Consider the following 23,716-nt stretch of genomic DNA (forward strand, 5'->3'; position numbering starts at 1 on the left):
TATGGTTTCACTTCAAAATAAAGGTCATTACGTCCCGAGAAAATTGACAAGCAAAAACAACATATAAGAAATAGAAAGGGTTCACTACAAAGTGAAGGTAAAAAATGGGGGGGGGGGTGTCACACGGCTTCTGGAATTGGGGTGCTGCCATATGGAAAATAATATCGTGCAGCACCCCCAAGGAAAGGGTGTAACTGCACCAATTTTATTTGTGTCCACCTCATCCCTCCCCGGAAAAAGCTGCGTGAAAAAGAGCTGGGGCTTCTTATTTTTTCTTTGAATATAGTCCCACCAGACAAGGTTAATTTTTCAAATCAAATTAGGATATAAAATAATTAAGAACGTTATGGTATTAAGTTTTGCTTTATTTTTCCCAACTAAATGATATGCAAATGAAAGGGTCGAAGATGGCACTCACTATGCTTTTTTTTAAATATTGTTTTGAATATAAATTTTTATTTATTTTTACAGATTTGCCCGTTTTCGTTTTTATGTTTTTTTTAAATAATTTTTTTGTGAGGGTAATTGCACCATTGCGGTGCTATAGTTGATCTGTATGAATTGTTCATTTCTCCTATATAAATCGACTTTTGCATCTCTCACTTACAGTATCAGTGACAAGAAAATCAGGAGAAATGCAAGTATTGCAACTTATAGTCTCATAGTATTACTTATCTGAATATAATGGCAAATTAAGCGAAGGTTTGAAATTGCAAAGAAGATCTAGATCTATACAAATGTCGTCAGAAATGTCTGTCTCATAATTTGCGAGCTGTTATCGTGCTGACATACAAAAACTACAAGAAAAAACAAAGAAAAAGACAATTTTCAAACTTAATATTCCACATCGTGAAAACGTGGAACTATGGTCTGCGCCGCAGACTACGCGAGGATCCCAGCTGATACATGCATGTGCAGTGCAGTGAGCTGTGTTGACGAGCTGAGACCATAGCAACGCTGTCGCGACGGCCAGCTCGAGCGGCTTGATGTGTGGTAAACAATGGGCATCATGCGGGCAAAACTTCGCTTCAATCGCCGGCGCGGCCTAGCTGTGTACATTTGTAAAGTTGTTGAGAACAAGACATCGACAATCAGCAGAAACAGTCCAATTTACTGAAAGTAGTAGGCCATAAGGAAGAAAATGAAGCACACAATCGGATAGAAAGAACTCTTGCCACTTCGCTGAGCTGACGGACCATAAATTTGAGTGAAATCGAGGATCATAATTTTTGACAAGACAAATTTACGCAAGAAACAAAACTCGGACTCGGAGTCTCTGAGCAATATTTGCCGCGCTGGTGGGTGTGTTTTTTGGTGCCTGCTTTACCTTGAGTCGTTGAGAATAAGTTAATCAACATGTATGATCGGGCCCCAAGAGTTCTTACTGAAGGAGCACAGGCAACTGGACCTTTTGTTGGACCAGGTGCTTATGATGCATTTCAACCAACCCGTGCCAAGATCAAATCAGGTAAGATTTAATTTTAAGAACATATTTTCTACTATATTAGTATTAATCAAGTACTACCTTTAGAATCCAATGTCATGAATCGATTACAAGAGCAACCTCCTATTCCTAATTGTTGCTGCCGTTGTGCAATGATAGCAATTTTGTCGCCCTCTACGTTCGTTCGTGAACGAATTAATAGGGAGATGGATAAAATAGGGGGGGGGGGGGGGGGGAATAGCCCCGTAAGGAGTACGGGTACACGCGACTTGTCCAATATGGTTGATGCCCGGGGGTTCATGTATAAGAGAGAGTGGCAGCAATATTAGATGTATAATGAGAGGACTTATAAAGGGAAGATTTATGAAGGGATCAATGAGGGGGCGCGTGATGGAGGACATGTGCAAAGGTATATAATCATGTTGATGATGTTTATGTTTTGGTTAAGGAATGATATACGTTGATATGTATACAGGGATACTGGGAGAATTTTATGTTATGGATATGAATACTTATACTTGGATACTATTGGATACATGGATACGTGGATACTTGGATACTATTGGATACATGGATACATGGATACTTGGATACGTGGATACTTGGATACTATTGGATACATGGATACTTGGATACGTGGATACGTGGATACGCGGATACGTGGATACGTGGATACTTGGATACTATTGGATACATGGATACTTGGATACGTGGATACGTGGATACGCGGATACGTGGATACTTGGATACTATTGGATACATGGATACTTGGATACGTGGATACGCGGATACGTGGATACGTGGATACTTGGATACTATTGGATACATGGATACTTGGATACGTGGATACGTGGATACGCGGATACGTGGATACGTGGATACTTGGATACTATTGGATACATGGATACATGGATACGTGGATACGCGGATACGTGGATACGTGGATACTTGGATACTATTGGATACATGGATACTTGGATACGTGGATACGTGGATACGCGGATACGTGGATACGTGGATACTTGGATACTATTGGATACATGGATACTTGGATACGTGGATACGCGGATACGTGGATACTTGGATACTATTGGATACATGGATACGTGGATACGCGGATACGTGGATACTTGGATACTATTGGATACATGGATACTTGGATACGTGGATACGCGGATACGTGGATACTTGGATACTATTGGATACATGGATACTATTGGATACATGGATACTTGGATACGTGGATACGTGGATACTTTGGTACTATGAAGGAACATCAAGGAGTTCCTGATACTCTAGAACATGGAAGCCACATAAAGAAGTACATGATACTAAAAGAACTTTTAGAACGAAGCATCACACACCCTAATTACCCTTTCTGCCAGATAATTTACATCGTTTTTAATTTGTATTTTTCTTGGAAAGATAGAAAAGGGTACTTTAGTGAATTGTTCCAAATTGGCTGCTCTCTTTATAGCGAAACATGTATCAATTGCCTAAGCCCATATTATTACAATTTGACCTATAAATTTTAATCCTTTTTAGAATTGATTTTATTTAATTAAGTTGATTTTAGTAAACAAAACATAAATAAACTATTTGGATTATTATAGATTTTTCAGTAAAGGCTAATATAATAACATGTACGAATATGCAGCTTATAAAAGGTGAAGTCTATACCCAAAAAATTATTGATTTGAATAAGTAGAAAAATAAGTAACAAGCCAATTTCATCAAAAAAATATGTAAAATAAGAAGTTATGCCTTTTGAAGTTTTTGCATATATTACGCAAACCAATTACAATCATGTACAGCTCAGTGATAAGTAATAAGACACGAGCAACAGATAACAACAAAATAGTAAGAAAGGGGATATTAAGAACGATATACCACACTGAGACGTTTTGGTTATATTGAAATAACCAATCAATTTCAAAACATGTCGTATAGAGACATATTTGACATGGTTACAATTCGACGATTAATTTCACCCCGTCCTGCTTGTGATTGCAACGAGACACATCGTATAAGGCCTACATCACAATCCCTTTTTTAAACAAATTAATTTCATTCAGGGCTATGTCTTGTTGCGCTTTTATCTCGTTGTTTAAAAAGCGCTAAAGAACCAATTTTACTTAAACACTTACAGATTCGGTCATCGGATTTAAGCAGTCATTCCTACTCCCTGGGTGTATCTTAGCCATTCGTCAATGTGAATGTCTCGTTCTGATTATGAATTATCTAATATGAGTCGTTCTATTTATCATTTTTAACTTAAAACTAGAGATTTAATAGTTCAAAATTGACCAGGGGTGGTATTCTGAGGTCATTTTATCTTTAAAATATTTTATTTTATCTCTTAAAATGAAATTGGTATTCTGAGATGAGATTTTATCTCGCAGATAAAATTTTAGATTTTATCTTGCGTATAAATTTTATCTTGCGTATCTACAGATGATACGCAACAGAACAATGCCTGCGTACACATACCCATAGCGTATCTGGCCATTGCAACGCAGATTATGTGCTTGCGCCCATGTTACTTTGAAGAAAAAATAAAATAAACTTAAAAGAGGGTAGAGGCTATTTTATCTCTGCGACGTTGATTTCACCAGTATTTCTAGGTGAATTAACCCCAAATGGTGACATGAAAATGACGAAAAATTATATATTTATTGAGAATAACACCTTAACGTTGTTCCTGTACAATCAGAGAGTATTTCATAAGACTTTTCTTGACTAATATTGTCTTTGAAATGATGCTTGAAAAGATGCGATATAGACTTCGAAGAAAGATGAGAGTATTGTCCTTTTAGTTAAAAAGAAATCTCCGTAAAGACGCGCAAGCGTATAGTGCAAGCGTATTTGAAGTCAATAAATTGACGCAATCTCACCCCTTTGCCACACCTCCTGGCGGAATGGATTTTAATTGGTTGAGTGATATGAGAGAGCTATGAAAGCGCGTTTCTAATTGGATATTGATTAAAAAATAGGGGTGTCTTACAGAGATAAAATGAAGATAAAATGGTTCTCAGAATACCAATTCGGAGAGATTTTAAGGGTATTTTATCTCACTGATTTTAACGGAGATAAAATATTTTATTTTATCTGAGATAAAATGGATCTCAGAATACCACCCCTGATAATTAATTTTTTGTCCGATTTTTTAAGAAAGATGTGAATATAAAGTTTTGTGAATGAGTTATTGCATGAATGGCATACATTGTATAATTTATTTTTTTTTCAAAAATTATAGAAAGAATGAACTTGATGAAGAGAAAAGGAAAAGAGGGAGAAGAGAATGAAGAAAAATAGGGATAAGAAGTAAGGGAGTGCAATAAAATTTTTGTGAATGAGATACTGCATCATTGGCATATAAGTTACTTATTTTAAAAAAAATTATCTTCCTACTTATACGTCTAGAAGACTTTCAAAAGAGCATGGAGTACTAGAACTGCATTTGTAACAGAACATCGGCATGCAATGACGCCTTTGATATAATATTTCGTTTTGAGCACAAATTGGATTTGACTTTCATTGGTTGGTTATTATGTGAATGTCTCGTTCTGATTATAAATACGAATAAGTATTAGTCCTATATGACTCGTTTTATTCTTAATTCTTTATTATTAAATGTAATTTCTAATATTTCATGAATTTATACCTAGATAAAAATTGAATAAAGTGACCGGTTTATGAAAAGACATGACTTTCTTAGCGCTATTTGAAGTGGTGAAGAGGAATGTTATCTGACTAAACTTAGTGATTCGAGTGCAAAGCGCGAATAAAAATATGTTATAGGGCCTATTGCGATCAGAAATGTCATATTTTAATCACGTTTTGTATATACACAATCAGTCCGAAGCGCGTTTTTTGTGTGGAAATCGTATTTTGCTCCTGTGTCCCGGCGTCCCGACAAACCCTTCCCGGGACGCCTATTTGTCCCGTATTTCAGAATATTGAACAAAATGTAGTTAATTCTTGCTAACCTAATACATTGCAAACGAACTGGCCTCCTGCCTGTGTGTGGCAGGCTACTAGCTAGGCATGGAGGATCGAAGCAAATTCTCAATGGTGCAAACATCTCACATGACAGTTTTTCCACCAAAATAATCACAAAATCAGCGGGAAATTCTTATAATTATACTATGGATTCTCAGATTAATGATTTGGAGATGTAATCGGAGGAACATGTTATTGACTTTTCATAGATCTAGTTAATTGTTTCAGCTTTCGTTTTGAGTCTTGGTGTGCACGATGCCGCGATGTTTCATCTAATTTTTAAGTTTGACAATATTTTTCACTTTGAAATTTTATTCATTTCTAAAACATTTTATGTTTAAAATTTTGAAAATACATTAAAAAACACCAAATAAAATTATGATTTTTATTAGATGATTGGATTTTTTTGTTTACTTGAAGTTTGAACTTTCCCTTTTTCTTTATTTTATGTATACCCTATCCTTTCTGCTTGCCTTTTTTGTTCCATCTATCTTTCTTTCCTAGACATTTTCTTTTCTCTCTCTCTGCCTGTTCATTTTTCTTTCTTTCCTTCTTTATCAAATATACTTTTTTATTTCCTTCATTCTTTCTTTCCTTATAATTACCTTGGCATCCTTCTCTCTTCGTCTCCTGTTTCTTTTCGTTCTTTCTCTCCTTCCATTATTTTCTCTTTTTTCGTTCTCTCCTCCTAGCTTCATTCTTCCCTTCCACTCTTTATTCCTTTCTTTATTTTCCCTTCTTATTCTTTTCCCTTATTTTTTACTTTCTTTCTTTTCTTTCTTTCTTTCTTTCAAAGAATGAAGGAAACATGTTTATTTCCTTCATTCTTTCTTTCCTCCTTCTTTTTCTCACCTTTCCCCCTTTAATTCCCTCCTTTATTTTGTCTTTCAGACATTAAGTAATCTTCCCTTCCTTCCTTTCTTTCTTTCTTTCTTTCTTTCTACATTCATTTCAAAGAATGACGGAAACCTTTTTTTATCTCTTTTATTATTTTTTTCATCGGCTTCTTTTATTCTAATTTTCTGTTATTTTTTCTGTTTTCCTTTATTTTCTTTCCTTCCCAATCATCTCTTTTGTTTCTCTCCTTCATTCTTTCGTTCACCTTCCCTTCTAATCTTTATATTTTTTTTCAAAAGTCTTATAATTATACTATGGATTCTCAGAAGCCCACACTTTGTGTGGGCTTCTTTGTTGATCTTCGTTTGTCAATTGTCCCGTATTTCATTTTGTGAAATCTGGTCACCCTGGACTCTCCCTTCCTTTCCCCCTTTTCCACAAATATCCCAGATGCCCGGCCGTATCCTCGTATCCGCGTATCCTCCTATCCACGTATCCGCGTATCCTCGTATCCACGTATCCGCGTATCCTCGTATCCACGTATCCGCGTATCCTCGTATCCATGTATCCACTTATCCTACGTATCCACGTACGTATCCCAGTAGTATCCACGTATCCTCGTATCCATGTGTATCCATGTATCCACTTCTGTCTCAAAGACTTATTAAGTATAAAGTTCTGAAAAAGTACGTCGTATCCATTGTTTTTCTCGTTTTAAAATCTAGAGATTTTTGTAATCGATTCATGACATTGGATTCTAAAGGTAAAATCAAGTACTAAAATTAAAGTTAGGTTCTAATAGTAATGTTAGATATTTCTAACGCCTATTTTAGTTAGAGTAGACTTGTTGATGTTGGCAAGTGTTGCAGCATTTTTAGTTTGGTCTTTAGATGTTAACTATTATTTTAATATCATCACTGATTGTGGAATGTGGGCATCAGGGGAAAGACATATCAATTCCAATCTTCTTAAACAAGTACCGTACCTTTGACGTCTTTGACTTTGAAAATGAGACGGATGAAGGTCTAACGTTAGGTGCTAAACATAGCCAGGTATAGAAAGGTCTAGTCCTCTTTGGGCCTATCTTAAGTCAACTTATTTTTGGAGAGGAATATTCTTGATCTAATCATCTATCCATCTGTTTTAGGGATTCATTCATACATGTAATTTTGTGACAATTGTCCATCTGTTTTATACTAGGCCTAGCCTATATGAACTACAGAATAGTAGTCTCCTAACGTCAGATCTTAGATTAAGAGTAAAACAAGTGCACAGATTTCACTTTTGATCAGAAAATTGTTAATACTACTAATAGCCGATGCCGACCAGATGCTTTTGCATGAGCATGACCCGTGTCGATCTATTTTCATTTTGATATCTATAAATTCAAACTTTGCTCCTTTAAATTTTTTTCTTGTTCAGATGGCTACGCTCCATTTTCCTCCATGACACCCAGGGAGACCTTCCTTACAGTTCAAGATGCTGTCATCGCAGCACCAGGTCCAGGGCACTATGACCCAACGGAAGCACAACTCAGAATCACCGGAGGCCGTACACTTGCCAATACGGCAAAGAGGTTCGAAGAGGACACTTCCACATCAGTGCTAACTCCAGGACCAGGAACTTACAACCTCTCTAAGTCCAAAGATTGGCTAAAGCAAAATACTAATAAAGAAAAGGAGATAGTACAAGGACAGGTAAAGATATTGGATTAAAAATGATTTTATTGCTTGCCTAGATTTTACCTTCTAATATAAATTCTAAATAAATGTAGGTATCATAAGTCAATTATATGTTTGAAGTTTCCATAAGCCTCATCCCCATCTCCACTAAACAAAACCGCTACAAGTATTCATTCATCCCAAGAATCATCCCAGACTTGAACTCCCTCGCTGTCACATCCTAACCCATTGAAATAATAAAGAGCACCAAACCTTCAAGCAAAATATATGGTACTTCAAATTTATACAAAGCGCAGCAAAGATTAAAAGCATTTTCTCTCTCCGGGCCACCAACATCAGTGCACTTCCTTCCCGGTGTGGGGTGTTGGGCAGTATACCCAAAGAAGAAGAAGAAACAAATATATTTTGTACTTTTGTTCCATCAATTTACAACCATCCTTAATTTGATTTTCATGATTACAAATGTATAAATTTTCTTGATTTTAAGGAATGGACAGGTGAAGATGAATTTACATATCAATTCATTCTTGCAGATGGAGTTTTTTTTAAAGAGGAATTTGACATAATTGTATTCTATGAGACACATTGTTTATCATTATAAAGAACTTGATTGTACAGGTAGCTGAGCTTAGCTATAAAACTTATTCTTGTCTTCAAGGGATCTTTGCTTCTATTGCATTATTCTTGACACATTACTAATATCTTATATATATTCTTCATTATTGTTCTTAATACATCCCATACAAATTCATTTCCTTTCCTTTTCATAGCTGATGACAAATCGTATCAAGTACTCAAGGAAAGCACAAGCGCCCTCTATTCCTACTCCTGGCCAGGCCTACGGTTACGAAGAATCCGAGGACGGAGTACTCAAGAAACAGGAAGCACCAGCCAGAGATAAAACATTGGGACCCGCCTTTTACAATGTCGCAAATGTAAGCAACCAGCATTCTAGTCAATCCTATCTGGTGACTTCTATATTTTGATGTAGGTCACTTGCTTTTTTGTTTTGAATTTTGTCTCCCTCATGAAAGAAAAGGGAAGTATTATGTGACCAGCGTTATCATTTGTGAGAGTGACAGCCTGTCATGACAATGGTTTACAAATTACTAAGTAGGATTAATTTGGAGAATGCACTGTGAGCACTGCTGATAAAGTGGCACCTCGAGCTAAAGCCTTGGTGCTAGTAATAGTTTTCTTTTGCGTTTTGTGTCCTTTGGTAAAAAAACACACTATATAAGTCCTGCAATTTTCATTATTATCATTATTATTACTGGACTTAACATCCACTGTCTCTTCACATTCTATTTACAGGGTAACACTAAAGCAACGGCCAAGTACAAGGGAGTTCATTTTGGGAACCTGACCTCGTCAAGGATGGACTTCCGGGGCAACGTAGGACCTGGTCCTGGTGAATATGATCCCTTCAGCAAACCAGAGCCGGATGTAGAGAACATCAATGCAGCCATCACTAAGAGTGGGACCAGTGCCTTCGAGGCTCGGATACCAAGATACCATGAAGCGATCGTTCAAGGAGAAGGAAAGAAGGTAGGTACTCTAAACAGAACTCTGAACACATGGTGGATTAAGAAAACTGTGAACGGACATGGTGGCTTAGTGGTAGAGCGGCCGCCTCATGAACAGCCCGCGGTTGTGGGTTTCGATCTCTGTCCCGAGTCATACCAAAGACTTAATATCAAATAGGATCTTCTGCCTCCATGTCAGGCGCTTGATGCATGAGATTGGAGAAGGGTAATAATAACATAATGTTTTTGCAATGCCTAAGTCCAACATTTAACAGGTTTTGCACACTTTTGCCTATATTGCATGGACTTGGCCATTTTGACATTTGCGTCCTTCGCACAACTATTTTGAGCCTTGTAAAAACTAGGCTTAAGCAGTATGTGAAAATGACAGATTCTCATCCATTGTTGAGTGGCCAACATGTGCATTTAATGGATGAAATTGTGAAGTGATTAATATAAAGTGGCAAGATAAGGGTAATTCATCAAATACTCAATAGATTATACATATACTGGTATATCTTTTTGTTTTTTATGATGATGTATTTTTCATTTTCGTACTGTTTCCTTCAAAATCTGGCTAATCTGATTCATTTATAATTACATGAGGAATATATACAGTATAACAGGAAATTCAAAAATTTTGGAATGGTTCAGACACTGTTCCCTCATTTGTAAATCTTCAGAAATTATTCACTGTGCATCAAGCTAGTCTCTCTCAGGTATTCATCTCCATCAAGCCACTGCTCTATTAATACCTTGGATTCATCTGTTTTAGATTTATTTTTTAGAATCCGTTTTGTTGTTGTTACTCAAAAGTGCAATTATACATGCCAAAATACCCATGATTTTCATAATATCAAGGATGAATTATTCCTGACTTTTTGGTCTTGGAGGGTACTCCTGGAAAAAAATAAACATGGTAGCTACATTTAGGGGTCAATTTCGCCCCTTAAATGCTTTAGCTCTGGAAACTTGAATGGGGAACCCTGGATCATTTCAATGTAAAGGTTATCCAATGTTGCAGAATTCGGCAGTAATTTTGTGAAAAGTAGCCCTCGAAAACCAACAATAATTTTTGCCTGGCTCACTCACTCTGTATTTGAACAATCCCTTTAATATTCCATCGTACATCTTCTATTTTCACAGGCTGTACCTGGCCCGGGTAAATACACCATTAACAGTCAGTTTGACAAAAGACCACCAGCAGTCAACACAGAAGGCCTGGAGGTTGAACACCCGCCGTTCCTCTCACAAGCAAAGGTAAGAATCCAAAGGCAGGCCAGGGGCCCCGTTTCATAAAACTTGTCATATTAAAAACAACAAATTTGCAGTAACAGTTAAAAGCTACTGAAATCCTTCAATATGATTTGCTGACAGTAAATTTGTTATAAATTGTGCATTTTTATTATATCAAGTCTATGAAACGGGACCCAGAAATTTGTATATTTTATATAATGGAGATCCATTTTATAAAGAGATACAACTATTATAACTTTGCCATTATTGTAACTACTATGGGAACCTTGCTTATGATTTGCTGCAGGGCCTAATTGTTTCTATGGTAGTTGACATAAATTACCAAAGTTGTAACTCTTTAGGTAATGGAACTTCGGAGTAAATAATGATACGAGGCAGTTGAGATCAATCTTTAATGCAATTAAAAGGGAAAATCTTATTAAGATGTACACAAAAATTACACCTTAAGAAAAAAAGCTTGATGCTGAAAAAGAACAGCAGCAAGAAAACATTTAAAATGTAATCAACTAATGTTGGCTCTTTCAAGTCACTCAAAAGGAGAAGAATGCTACAAATACAACTTACAAGATAAGAAAATAATATGAGTGTAGATATTTCTCACAATAATCTGTTCTTTTTAAAGGCAGTTAGAGTTATTCTTCCATTTAGATATTGTACAGTCATTAGTAAGCACAATGTCTTATTGTCTCACATTGCAACTTTTTATGTTTCCTCTCCTCCTTCAGAGATTCCAAGAAAAGAAGAACATTGTCCCCGCCCCCGGTTCCTACAATGACCCTCGCCATGCCCTCGAGGCCACCAAGAAACTCAGGGGTCTAAAGAGAAGCCCGTTTGGTCAAACATCGGTGAGATTCGTCCCAGAGCCCCACATCAAGAAAACTCCAGGTAAACTTCAATTTCTTGCTTTGTACTGAGCTGTACAAAATGATGCACATTCCGATTATTAGTACTTGACCAATGATAATCATGTGGTCGGGGCAAGTTATTCATATCATCAAATAAGATTTTCATGACAAAATATAGACATAAATATACCATGTAGAATCCAATATCATTGCTTCCTGAAGCAAATGAAATGGACTTCCTGAAATACTTTTGCCTCCAAAACCCTACATGCAAATGATGATGCTTGACTTGACTTAAGCAAATTAACCTGTATATTACTGTTGCACAGAAAACAATATTTTGAATTATGAAATCATATTATGATATCTCCCTTCTCAAATTGTAGGTCCTGGATCATATAGCTTCCCTGGCATTGCCGACAGTAGCATGAGGAAGGCGTACATCGAGAGCACGCGGAGGGGAGCTTTCGGGTCCACGTCGGTCAGGATCAAACCAATCACCAAGCGCCAGGACTCCTCCCAGCCAGGCCCCTCCCATTACCAGCCAAAGGAAACCCCCCAGTACAGCAGATACACCTCAAACCTCTCTGCTAACTTTGCCTCGCAGAGCAACAGGTTGACTTCGCCGGCCCCGGTCACGATACAGGTACGTTGCGATCAATGATTTCAATATGTGCATTTGCAATCAAAGATGTTTGGATGTGTATGTTGCGATCAAAGATGATGTTGATGTGCACATTGCGATCAAATATGATTTTAATGTGAATACGTTATCCTTAATGAGTTTTTCACCCTCTTATTAAATTTGATTCAAGAAAGACATAGTAGTAGGGAATTAGAAGCCTCTTCTCTGCATGGACACTAGTCTGTCTGGTTATTTGACAGAGACAAAGGACATGAAAGAATAATTTGTTGTCTAATTGTGATTGCTCCTCAGATGTCCAGGGTTCCATTCTTTACATCTGTGAATCTGATTGGTTGATCAGCCCTGTTATTGATTCATACTTTTCAGGGATTGTGATGCCAGTAGGAACATGGTTCAAAACAGCTTGAGTTGATTATATTTTGATGAACTTTGTAAATTATAATAAGATGTCATTTTTTGCAATGAGCAAAAAATCCTAAATATTTCTTTTTCTTTTTCTCCTCAGGACAACCCCCCTCCTGGGTCGTATGAAGTGAGATCGTCACATGACTTGTCCCAGGGCAAGAAAGATCCCGCCCCGCCCCGAACGCACGCTGGCAAGAGAAAGAAGGGCTCCTTCCTGTCGTCTACTCGTCGTTTTGCCCCGCCTCGCGACGTCATCATTGAGAAACCAGAGCCTGCTAATCCAGGTGAGTCTAATGAGTGAGAGTTGGATCATTGATAGTGGTGTGTGAAGTGTCATTTATTGCTGTTGAAACTTGATGATAATGTTGCAGCTGATATTTTAATGCCTATGATGGTAGGTGTATTGAAGATGACATGATGGTAGTGATGATGGTGGTGGTAGTGATGATGATGTTGACAATGATGATGGAAATGATGAAGATGATGATGTTGACAATGATGATGATGGTGATGATCATATTGATGATTGTGGTGAACTTTAATAATGATGCGATGGTGGTGAAGATAATCGCAATGAAACTCCTCAAACTGCACTGTCACTTCTCATACTTTTGCAGACCTTATCATAAGATTTAAGATCTTCTCCGCCCTAATAGTTCTCTTCTTATTCCTTTCAATTTCAGGACCTGGAACTTACAACCCAGCAGCAAAGGATACAGTCAAACTCAGTCTTCTTGTCGGAAAGGACGACCGTTTCAGAGAATTCAGAAAGAACGAGAACCCTGGTCCGGGAACTTATGAGGTACATAATATTTCTAATATTAATCATCAAACTAATCCAACTTCCTCTCATTGATTTCTCTGATTTTGTTCCCAGCATGAAAAAAATATAAATCAGATTAATTCCTATGGTACAGTTAGTTTAATAAGAAACTTCCTTAGGAGGATGGGGGATTTCTCAGTAACTTTCTAAAACCCCATTGATTTGACATTGCAGAAATTGAGTCTTATGGAACATTAAAAGCCACTGATAAACGTCTGTTTGTGTGCATTTAGGCACCATAAGTAATCTTACTTGTCCTTATATGATGAAGGATTGAAACATAAAAAAAATCCAGTGTATTAACATAATTTTTTTTTCTTTTTAATTTTCCAGTTGAGTCCTCTCTTACAAGACACTGTACTGAAGGGTACCTTCAATGCAACCCTCAACAACCCCATCGCACCGCAGCTGGAACTCCACCGATCACAATCGCAGCCTATGAGCCAACAGGCCTTCGTACTTGGAGTATAGGACCATCTCCTTCCTTGCCAACACCACAGCCTACAGGTGCATTTTGCAGCAGATCTTGCTGCCTATGCCGGAAAAGAACTTTTTGTTGCTGTTTTTTCAAAGAACTGTGCCTTGTGTTGGAAAATACATGTATCTTCATGTTGCCATTATCCATGGAGTGGCAAAGTCATTTACATCATATGCAGTTTCGGCCATGTTGGCATCCACAGCTGCTAAGTTGCTTTTATGTTGGTATCACTTGTGTTTCATTTGAAATAAAGAAAGGAAAAAAATTGTAAATCTTCTGGAAACTTGTTGGAATGGGTTGATGATGCCATTACTCGGTTTACTTTATATTAAAATAAAGGTGCGATTGGGTGGAGGATTGGAAGAAGGGATTCAATCTCTCTTGTGGCAAAATGTAGAAAGATTCTTGCCATCTGTCAAGAGCATCATGGTGCGGATTCACTTCAGAATCTTGTCAATGACCTCCTACCTTATTTTAAAGCTAAGGTTCAAAATGTGTGTTAAAACATCTCAGAAAATGAAATGCAAGTCCCAAATGCATGCTTGTGATTGGTCAAGAACATCAAGTTATGATTTATTTTTTGATTTGTTTTTGATCGCAACCATTTTTGCAACAGGCCCTTGCATACAGAGCAATCAGGTTGAATATTAGGAAGCAGTTTGTTGACTCGAGCTAAAGTGTGTTGATTAAGAAAGTAGAGATTGACATAAAGTCATGTACAAGCTTCCCCCTCCCTATTGCATCATATGTGAAATGGCATTTTACCCTTTCTCGCTCCAAATTTGAATATGCAATTTCAGAATTTATTGAGGGGAATATTAGAATTAATCTTTGTTGATCGTTCCCATGTGGCAGATGTGAAATTTTCTTGAGGAAAAGTTCAAAATTTCTGACTTGTTTAATAGTAAAAAGCAAGATGAAAAAAATTTAATTAGATGCTTTTTTCCAGCAGTCTTTAAATGCAAAAATTGCATTGTGGTTAATTTACTGTTTTCTCATATCAAAGTGTGCCGTCCTATTCTAATTCCATCTATAAAAGCCGTCCAATATTCTGATTCTCATATTTACAGACTATCCAGAATATGACCTTTATTTTAGCCTTTTTACTTTACACTTTTATAAATCATTTTATACAATTATTACACAATTTGTGACTTAATGAGTGAGTGACTTAATGAGTGAGTGATACCGTCCATTCTTACCTGCCTCAAGTATTTGATACAAAACTTCCATTGCGCAAAATATTTCATGGTAGAATGGAAAATGTATAGCAAAATTGCAATCAGTATTATATTTTGTATTTTTTGTCAATATACCACAATGTATGCATGTCACAAGGTGCATATATACTTACATGTACTTTGTGCCATCAGCACTCTGCAGAGTATATATGGCACATAATTATGAATCATATCTACTACTACTACTATTATTATTATTATTATTACATGCAGATCATATATGTAGAAATAATAACTCAACACACAATTTTGACTATATTGAACGGTAAAAATTGTATTGTTGCTTTCTTGTTATGCATTTACAAATTAAAGAGCCAGGACCCGTGAAACAATAAGCGTTAATCTAATTTTAATGTATTCCATAGACAATTTTTCAGTTTGATTGATCATTGTCATAGTAACAAAATTGACATAACTATATTGCTAAATACATGTACTTTGGCGTTCTGGCCTAAACCTGTAGTAGACCTTATGCATTGACGTTATCGTGCTGCCATCTAGAGGCATAAGCCCTTGCCTTACATGCATTAGTATCTGTAGCTGACAATCCGTATACGCGTATTCCTATATCCTCTGAGGGAGGGCGCTATGAGAATATGACGTCATCAGGTCTATACAGTTAAAGTTTGAGCCATGCGCTCTGGGTCACGTCGATTGGATGGTAATGTCAAAGTTCATTCTCAAATCATATCTGATTGTTACACATCAGTAAAACCCAAACACACATTCTGTGTGCTTTTTCTGATAGTTATATTATTTTATTGATATAGTGTGTAAGCAATAGGGTCAGATCTATGACTTGGACTGCATGAATTTATTATTAATAACAAAATTAATAATTAAAGTAACAGATATTTAAGTTTGAGACTTGAAAAATCCAATTTCTTGCAACAGGAGCCATCATGTATATGTACGCTTGTGTATAATGTATTCTTGAAAGCAATCCCTGTGGAATATATTTGATGTATTAAATAATTTACAATTTTCAATCATTTTGTACATAAAGAAGAAATATATTATAAATATTATGTGAACAATCACATATTATGCTTTGACTCGAGTATTCTTTTGGGGAGTGTTCATGTTTGGGCGATGGTGTTAAAAGATGTTTTAAATGTATATGAAACCATGCGTGTCATATCACATTTGGCAAGCATGGAAGCTATGTAGGTGAAGGATAGCTAAAAAAGAAAAATAATGAATGAGACAGTGGTGAACTAGAAAGGGAAAGAAAGGGGGAGGGAGAGAAGAAAAAGGAGAAGGAAGGAGAGAGGGGAAGACAATGAGGGAGGTAAAAGATTTAGCAAGAGAAAAAGAGGAGCGAGGATAAAAAGTTCACCCTGAAGAAAAGTTTGCTGTTAACATAGCAAAAAAAAAGCGTTGGTGAAGGTTTGAGGAAAATCATTAAAGGTTAAGAAATTTATTACAATTTAAAGTTTGGGATTTGTGACGTGCAGCTGTCCCATGTTATGTAATCTAAATGAACTATTAAAAAAATTTATTTTTTTTATTCATTTTAACCTTCGGCAATTATTTCAGTAATTTTTCTGCTTTTTTTTTACAATAAACTTTTTGTCAGGGTGGAATTCCCCTTTAATATGAGTTATTTGGAAAAAAGACAACTATAATAATTTTATATTTTGGGGGGCTGGATTTAAAAGTGAGAGTGAAAGCTATTTGGCCACTCGCCAATTAGAAAAGCATCTCAGTCAGTGGGAAACACTGTTCTACATCTTATTTCAAATGTTATGAAACAAAGCTCAACATTTTTCACATTGAAATATGGTCAGAAAATGACCCAATTAAAGGCTAATAAACATGCATTACATACTTCAACAGTTCAACTCTAAAAATGGTCTAAAGTTGTGTGGAAAAAAGTAATGATATCATGATTCGAGTGTGATTTCATTGTGTCATGGTAATTTTGTTATGCCATCATGAGTCGTGTTGAATGTCATGGGTTAGTCTGTAACAGCACTGGACAGGACACTCCCTAGCTCCCACATGTTTTAATTCATGTCGGCTCTTTACAAGATTTTGAATTGGTAAATTGCCTCTTGAATACACCCACTTCTTCTACTTTCAAATTGGTCTCATCCCACATGGTCTAAATCTTAAATAATCAAAGGCCAGTTTAATGGTCTAATAATCATTTGGTCTAATTTAAAGCCCATTTACCATTTGGTTTAATTTCTAGTTTCCAATAGACCAGTTCGTTGTTACTTAACGGACAAGTTTGGTCAAATGACCTTTCATTTCCAGGGGCGGATCCAGCTTTTTATAAAGGGGGGGTTGGGGTGGTATGCGAGGGAGCGTAGCGACCGAGTCCAAACGAGCGAGGGGGAGGGTGTGGGAGGGCGGTGTCCCCCCTCCCACAGTAGGGAAAATTTTTGAAAATCTGTGTGTGAAAATGGCGTTTTCTTGCATCTAAAACACCACTATTTTGGGTATAGAGGTCGTTGCCAACCCCCCCTCCCCCCAAAAAAGAAATAAGAATAATAATAAATTGAAATAAATACATAGAAATAGAATAAAATAAAATTACAAGTTTTAAAAAAAAGATAAGATTTTTAAAAATGGTACCCGGATTTTTTTTTTGGGGGGGGTTGGCAATGCGACAAGGATGTGTGATGTCACATGTGAACAACTTTCCCTTTGATGGACTATAAAATACCTCCAAAATGTCTCCTTTTGCTTTTTCTGATGGTGATATAAACTCTATCCATGATGCATTCTTTAAAAACCTGTATTACATGCCCTTCTATAGAAAGAACATGTGATCTACTGATACATGTAAATGTGATAAAAGAGGCAGTTTAAAGTGAAATATAAACTAAAGTAATGGGGAGAGTTGTTCACAAGTGACATCATATACATCTTTGTCACATTGCCAATGTGAGGATCTCCATAGCATTAGTGATCGCAATATTCAAATGTTCATAACTTTCTCATTATTTGTCAGATTTTTCTCAAACTTTCGTTGATCTATTTCTTAGATTTTTCTGTTTTTACACAAGCCATCTTGTTTCGAAGGTTTCATTCTCCTTTAAGCACAATTCTATTTCCATGCATATTTTTTACACAACAAAAAACACAAATGAAAGAATACTAGTAAACATTTGTCAAAATTTTTGGCTAAAAGATTGCATGCTTTATTTCCCAATAGTGAAAGCACTTTCTTATACAAAGGTGATGATAAATTAGAATAAATTCCATAACAATAATAAAAAGAAATATGACTGTTTTTAGATGTGTAAAAGGCGTAACTAAGACATTATTTGTAGTCCTGAAATTCATCAAATTCATTCTTCACAATTGTCCAAATTGTTAATCCCAATAATGATAGAATATAATTCAAATGATTTCAATACAAAATATTGGTTATATAATCTAAGGCAAGGTGTTTAAACTACCCCCGGTACATCCTTTTCCCAAAGAAAATTAAATGAATAAATAATAATAATAAAAATCCATGTCTTGTAGATTGAGTTATTTAAATCAATGATGTTAATTACACATAATACATACAAATTGGCAACAATCTGAAAAAAAAAGAAAAAAAAAATTGGAAGACAGAATATATATATTAGAGTAATCACCTATAGGGATTTACTTTAAAAGTCATTCTTTAAACATTTTTTTTCAGTAATCACTGCACTCTTAAATAACCATTCACTTTGGTTCCCATAAACACAATTATACATGATCAAATTTCTTAAGTTACAACATATACATAATTTGATATATTTTTGTCCTTATCTAAGAGAGCCAAGACAAAGCTGCTAATTTTTCATTTTTTTGAATTTTCATTTTTTATCTGATAGGCACATGTAATTGCATTGATTCTATTATACAGTGAAAAGGGTTAATGAAATAAATGGAAGACATGGATTTGCTCGGGAGATTAACAAAAGCAGACTACGAGAAATCTACTAGCAAAGCATGATGGGTACTAATAAATCATAACATTAAATTCGCAAGTGTATGACCACACATACTTACTCGAAATATTACAAATGTTCAGTATTGCTACATAATAAGACACAATTACTGTTGCTTCATTGTAATTCCTCTTACTAAAAATACCTGACTTGACAAAACCTGACAATTTATCCTCTTTCATTTTAATATTGAATATCGAAGATAAAAGTCTACAATTTACTGTTGTGGATATATAGACATCAAATTCAAATTACTTCAGTTTTTAATCTATGTGGGTTGAATTCAGAAAATTGATATATATTCTACAGTCACATAGGTGTAAGAACAGACAGCAGTTTTTAGACGAACAAGGCTGAGTTGTGAAGGGTATTCTTGTTCTTACACAACAGAAAGTAAGAAAGTATCGTGAAATGTAAAGTAAGCACCTTTTCCATGGTTATTTCACCCACATGTATATATATTTTTCAAGGCATTTTCATGTCTTGTAGTAGTCTATTTTGTTTTGTTTTGTTCAATTCTTGTCCCAAGCCACCACAGATTTGAAATATCTCAAATGATTCAATTCAAATTTTCCTCATATTCACATTAAATACAAGATCAAGGTCTAATACTACCATCACCATAGCAACAGTAAATGATGTTCAAAGCAGTGCCGGTGACAATCTGTTGCACAATCAAATTCAAATTCTATCCCATAATTCATTAAATAGTGCACTTAATTCCATCTCTCTCTTTCTGTTCCATTCCAAATGTATAAAACCTTATTTCACAAATTGTTCATAAGAAACTTAATACCAAGTCTGCTACTAGTATATATAATATAACATAAAATCACATGCATTTTTTTTCTGAAAAAGGGTATTTACACAATTTAATCACAACATAAAATAAGTATACCACACACATAATACCTGTCCATAATTTCTTCCATCTTTAAGCTTTCAAGCAGTAGTACTTTAATATCTATTAACAAATCAGTAGGCTATGATGGCATATTACTTGTAATATATATATATTTACTGTATAATGATTATATGTCAGAATCCCTATTTCTTAGTGCACTATAGATTAGTTAGCTCATGATCACATTGTTCATTCTAGCCAGTATATACAAAATCTTGTTATCATTCCCCACAAATACATATAAATATCACATAGAAATTTTTACTAACATCAATATAAAGCGTAGATGTATCTTACCTACAACATATAACATATTGCTGAAGCCTTTTGCGTAATGTAGTCTAATATATATTTTTAATGAAAATAAATACCTATAAACTCTATTGCCAAGAGTAAGAAAACTTTGATAGAGATCGAAATTAGAGTTCATTTTTCAATTACAAAATTATTTTGTAAGAGTTGTGCAATGAGCAATATGGGCAATATGGCATCAACATTTTCGATTGTTATGACATCACATTACAGGCAATGCATCAAAACACACTCTAAGTGTATATCAATTGACATCAAGTTCACTTAGAACCAATAAAATTTTGTGAATGGGTAAAGTTACTTAGACAACTGTCTCATGAATGCCCATAACAACACTTTTGCGGAACAAGACCATTACAAAACTTGTGTCGCAATGCTAGTGCTGCCTTTTTAAAATGGCACTCAAGGTTTACAAAATGATTCTTTCTACCAGTATTGCTGATTGTAAAAAAAAATGGTCCAACAAGATATCTCGAGATGAAGACATCATTGGCTTGTAAATTTGACTTAACAAGTGGAACGCCTCTGGCAGACTCGCGTGCACTCGCCAGGCAACCATAGTATACAAAAGCTTGCTCTGCAACGATGTACATCCATCATATTCACCAGTCATATGGCACCATCGAAGCATCGCAAGAACAAGATAAATTGCAATCATTTAATCAGTAATCAAAAGGACCCATTATACTGTTGACTTGACTATACCATAAATATTTTCTTTACAATGTACCTAAAAATATATATCAAATTCCTCTTTTGATCATTCTCATCTTTCTCTCCTCTCCTCTTGCATTCACACAACATACACCACTACTCTTTTTTTTTTAACAGCATAGTTGGGAAAACGATATTCCCTCTATTAGATCTACAAACTTTTACAAATAATAAATAAGTTGTGTACGTATGTCCATGCACTATATTAGAACTTTTACTTTCCTGCATTACTTGATCAAAATAATGAATTACTAAAGTACCAAAGTTTGTTGACGATGAAATATTGATCTCTATTGTTCCCAAATAAATTATCTCTTGTAAAATGAAATAAGAAAAATTATAACTTTCATAATCCGAGTGGACAGTCTAACTTCACCATTGCTATGTTACAAGACAAGTTGTGTCAATCTCACTAACTCCAATAAATACTTTACACTAAGAGTGTTGCATAGCGTTGCTATGGTTACATTAAGAGCCGTGAGCCTGGCAGTAAGGGCGGCCCCCTTTTGCGTAGAAACGCTGTCCCTCAAGGCGCTGGTTACATTGCTGAAAAACAAAAGAGAAAAATAAAAGACAGAGAAATATAAAAATAATAGCATGTTGGGATGTTATATATGCCGCCATCACCTTAACCACCACCACCACCACCCAGGGGGGCCACTTCCATTCACGAGTGGATACCATGCGCGACCATGGGGTCTCGAAAAGCACCCTAAACACGTAATTTCTATATTCTGAAAATGCACCCCTTAACAAGTATTGGTGTGTGAAACCCTACCCTTAACAAGTATTGAAGACAAAAGATACTCTTGGCAAATATACCCTGAAATGAACCCCTAAACAAGTACGGTAATGTTTTATTGTTACGGGTCCTTCGGTCGTTGGCTTTAACTTATTTGGTTTAGTATGACCCCACATTCTACATCTCGCGCAAATCGGACTCTATAAACACGAAGTGTTGGGGCAAAAAGGACATCCTTTATAAAACATTTTAATTTTCTTTTATCATCCCCGCAAATTCAACCCTAAACACGTAATTTTCCTAACGAAATAGATACCCTTTTTTTCATCATTTTGGTGTTTTTGACACCCTTATCACGTTACGTACGTAACGTGCCCTATCGTGAAAAAGACATCCTTTTTACGTGTTTTTTTGGTCGCGCATGGTATCCACTCGTCAATGTAAGTGCCCCCCCCCCCGGGCATCATCATCATCACCATCATCATTATCAACAACTTACCGTACAGCAGAAGCAATCTGCATGGTAAGATTTATCCAGTGCTTCTAGCCAGGCATCCCCTGCCTCGATGGGGTAGTTACAGCTCCCACAGTTCACCCCTCGGAACTTGTTCTGGAAATCTAAAGTGATAACAAGTGGAAGAGGCCAAAACGTAACAATTCATAGTTAAATTGATTTGCACAGAAAACTTGGAAAAAGCTGATATACTTGCACATCTTTAAGCCTGTCATGTGAACCTGTCAGATTAAAGTATTTGTCAGATCAAAATTTGGATGGCACAAATTTTCACTGAAATAGGAATTGGCGATTACATAACATTCAAAGGCTGCTTCAGAAAGCATCCCTTGTAAATGTTTTTCTACATAATCTGTTTTTTTTTCCTCTACGCACAAAATTGAAGCACAGGCCAATAAATCGTTTCACTTAGCATAAGTGATTCAGGCATCAAACAAAAGCTGAGCCCAGACATTGTGCCATTTAGTTAAAATAGACTGTTCAATTCAACATACTCAAGTACCTCATAACAAACTGTTACAATTGATCTTTACTATCAATCGTAACTAATAAGTTGCTCACCTCTTTTGCAGTACATCATACCATCTTGCATGTGGAAACCATCCCCTGTGATAGGCTGTTTGCACACCACGCACGTGAAGCAATTAGGATGGTATTCGGCACCCATGGCTTTCACACACTCCTACAACAGTAAAATAATTCAAGATTTAAATCTAACGTCATGTAGTAAGTAGCGAACAATTATTTCTTCAGAAAGTCTTTAAAATCAAGATTAATTGTCATCATATCACCTTAGAGTTAGATCCGGCAGGTTAATATGATAATCTGCACTGGAAAAAATCACAATGAAGATACCAACACAGACAAGCACATATGGGAAAGTGATTAATTATTGCTAGGAAAAAGACCCAACATCTTACTGAAATGCCATGCTTACATGTACTTTGCTTATCTCTCAACAATTCCGCATTTTCTACCCGGATCATGTGGCACATTCCTCATATCTATCCATAAAAATGCTTGGATTGTCATTTAAATGGATTCTGTTGGAACTAATTTTGAGTTAATTAGGTTACCAAAACGGGCATTAATTTTCAATATTGAGTTATTTCTTTCCAATGAAGTGGAATACAACATTTTCAATAACAATCCTAGTTTCATTGTTGGAAATAATCACTGATAAATGATGTTTTTTAAGTTTCTTTCAATCCCAAAGGCCGCACCCAATCCCAAATCCGTAACACCTACAATATCCTCCTCTTCCAGCTTCCCACTTGGCCACACCCAACTCACCCCACAGCCCTTCTCTCCTAACTTACCGCTTGGCCACGCCCAACTCACCCCACAGCCTTTCTCTCCAAGCTTACCGCTTGGCCACGCCCAACTCACCCCACAGCCCTTCT

At 36.0% G+C, this 23,716-nt stretch overlaps 2 protein-coding genes across 7 annotated transcripts in view; one reads left to right on the forward strand and one right to left on the reverse strand.

Moving 5' to 3' along the window:
* Positions 1–890: 890 nt before the first annotated feature.
* On the forward strand, positions 891–16,226 carry LOC121431656 (sperm-tail PG-rich repeat-containing protein 2-like). Of its 2 annotated transcripts, XR_005972145.1 has the most exons (11): positions 891–1,468; positions 7,706–7,980; positions 8,736–8,900; positions 9,280–9,513; positions 10,638–10,751; positions 11,474–11,633; positions 11,980–12,239; positions 12,745–12,928; positions 13,328–13,446; positions 13,801–15,095; positions 15,129–16,226. XR_005972145.1 is itself a non-coding variant. In XM_041629295.1 (10 exons), exons 1-10 carry the CDS (start codon positions 1,357–1,359, stop codon positions 13,936–13,938), a joined length of 1,761 nt encoding a protein of 586 aa, XP_041485229.1. In that variant the 5' UTR covers positions 891–1,356; the 3' UTR covers positions 13,939–15,109. The 2 variants fall into 2 exon arrangements, 1 of the variants encoding a protein (XP_041485229.1); XM_041629295.1 differs by lacking the exon at positions 15,129–16,226 and having other exon boundaries at positions 13,801–15,109.
* A 2,096-nt stretch (positions 16,227–18,322) lies between these two features.
* The window catches only part of LOC121431963 (PDZ and LIM domain protein 5-like), a 104,088-nt gene continuing 98,694 nt past the window's right edge, over positions 18,323–23,716 (reverse strand). For all 5 annotated transcript variants that reach the window (XM_041629759.1, XM_041629762.1, XM_041629761.1 and 2 more), the window contains 3 exons: positions 22,875–22,995; positions 22,299–22,417; positions 18,323–21,603 (listed from right to left, as the gene is read on the reverse strand). In XM_041629759.1, the coding sequence (XP_041485693.1) occupies positions 21,526–21,603; positions 22,299–22,417; positions 22,875–22,995 (318 nt within the window). In that variant the 3' untranslated portion in view covers positions 18,323–21,525. The remainder of the gene's footprint in view (positions 21,604–22,298; positions 22,418–22,874; positions 22,996–23,716) is intronic.

The sequence above is a fragment of the Lytechinus variegatus genome, chromosome 18 (assembly GCF_018143015.1).
Source record: "Lytechinus variegatus isolate NC3 chromosome 18, Lvar_3.0, whole genome shotgun sequence".
NCBI classification, from domain to species: Eukaryota; Metazoa; Echinodermata; class Echinoidea; order Temnopleuroida; family Toxopneustidae; genus Lytechinus; species Lytechinus variegatus.

What these genes read in the sequence shown, in the direction of transcription:
- LOC121431656 (XM_041629295.1), top strand. Translation starts at nt 1,357, where the DNA reads ATGTATGATCGGGCCCCAAGAGTTCTTACTGAAGGAGCACAGGCAACT. An exon ending in TTCAAGGAGAAGGAAAGAAG is followed by an intron (nt 9,514 to 10,637) that starts GTAGGTACTCTA and finishes CTATTTTCACAG; the next exon opens with GCTGTACCTGGCCCGGGTAA. An exon ending in CTGGTCCGGGAACTTATGAG is followed by an intron (nt 13,447 to 13,800) that starts GTACATAATATT and finishes TTAATTTTCCAG; the next exon opens with TTGAGTCCTCTCTTACAAGA.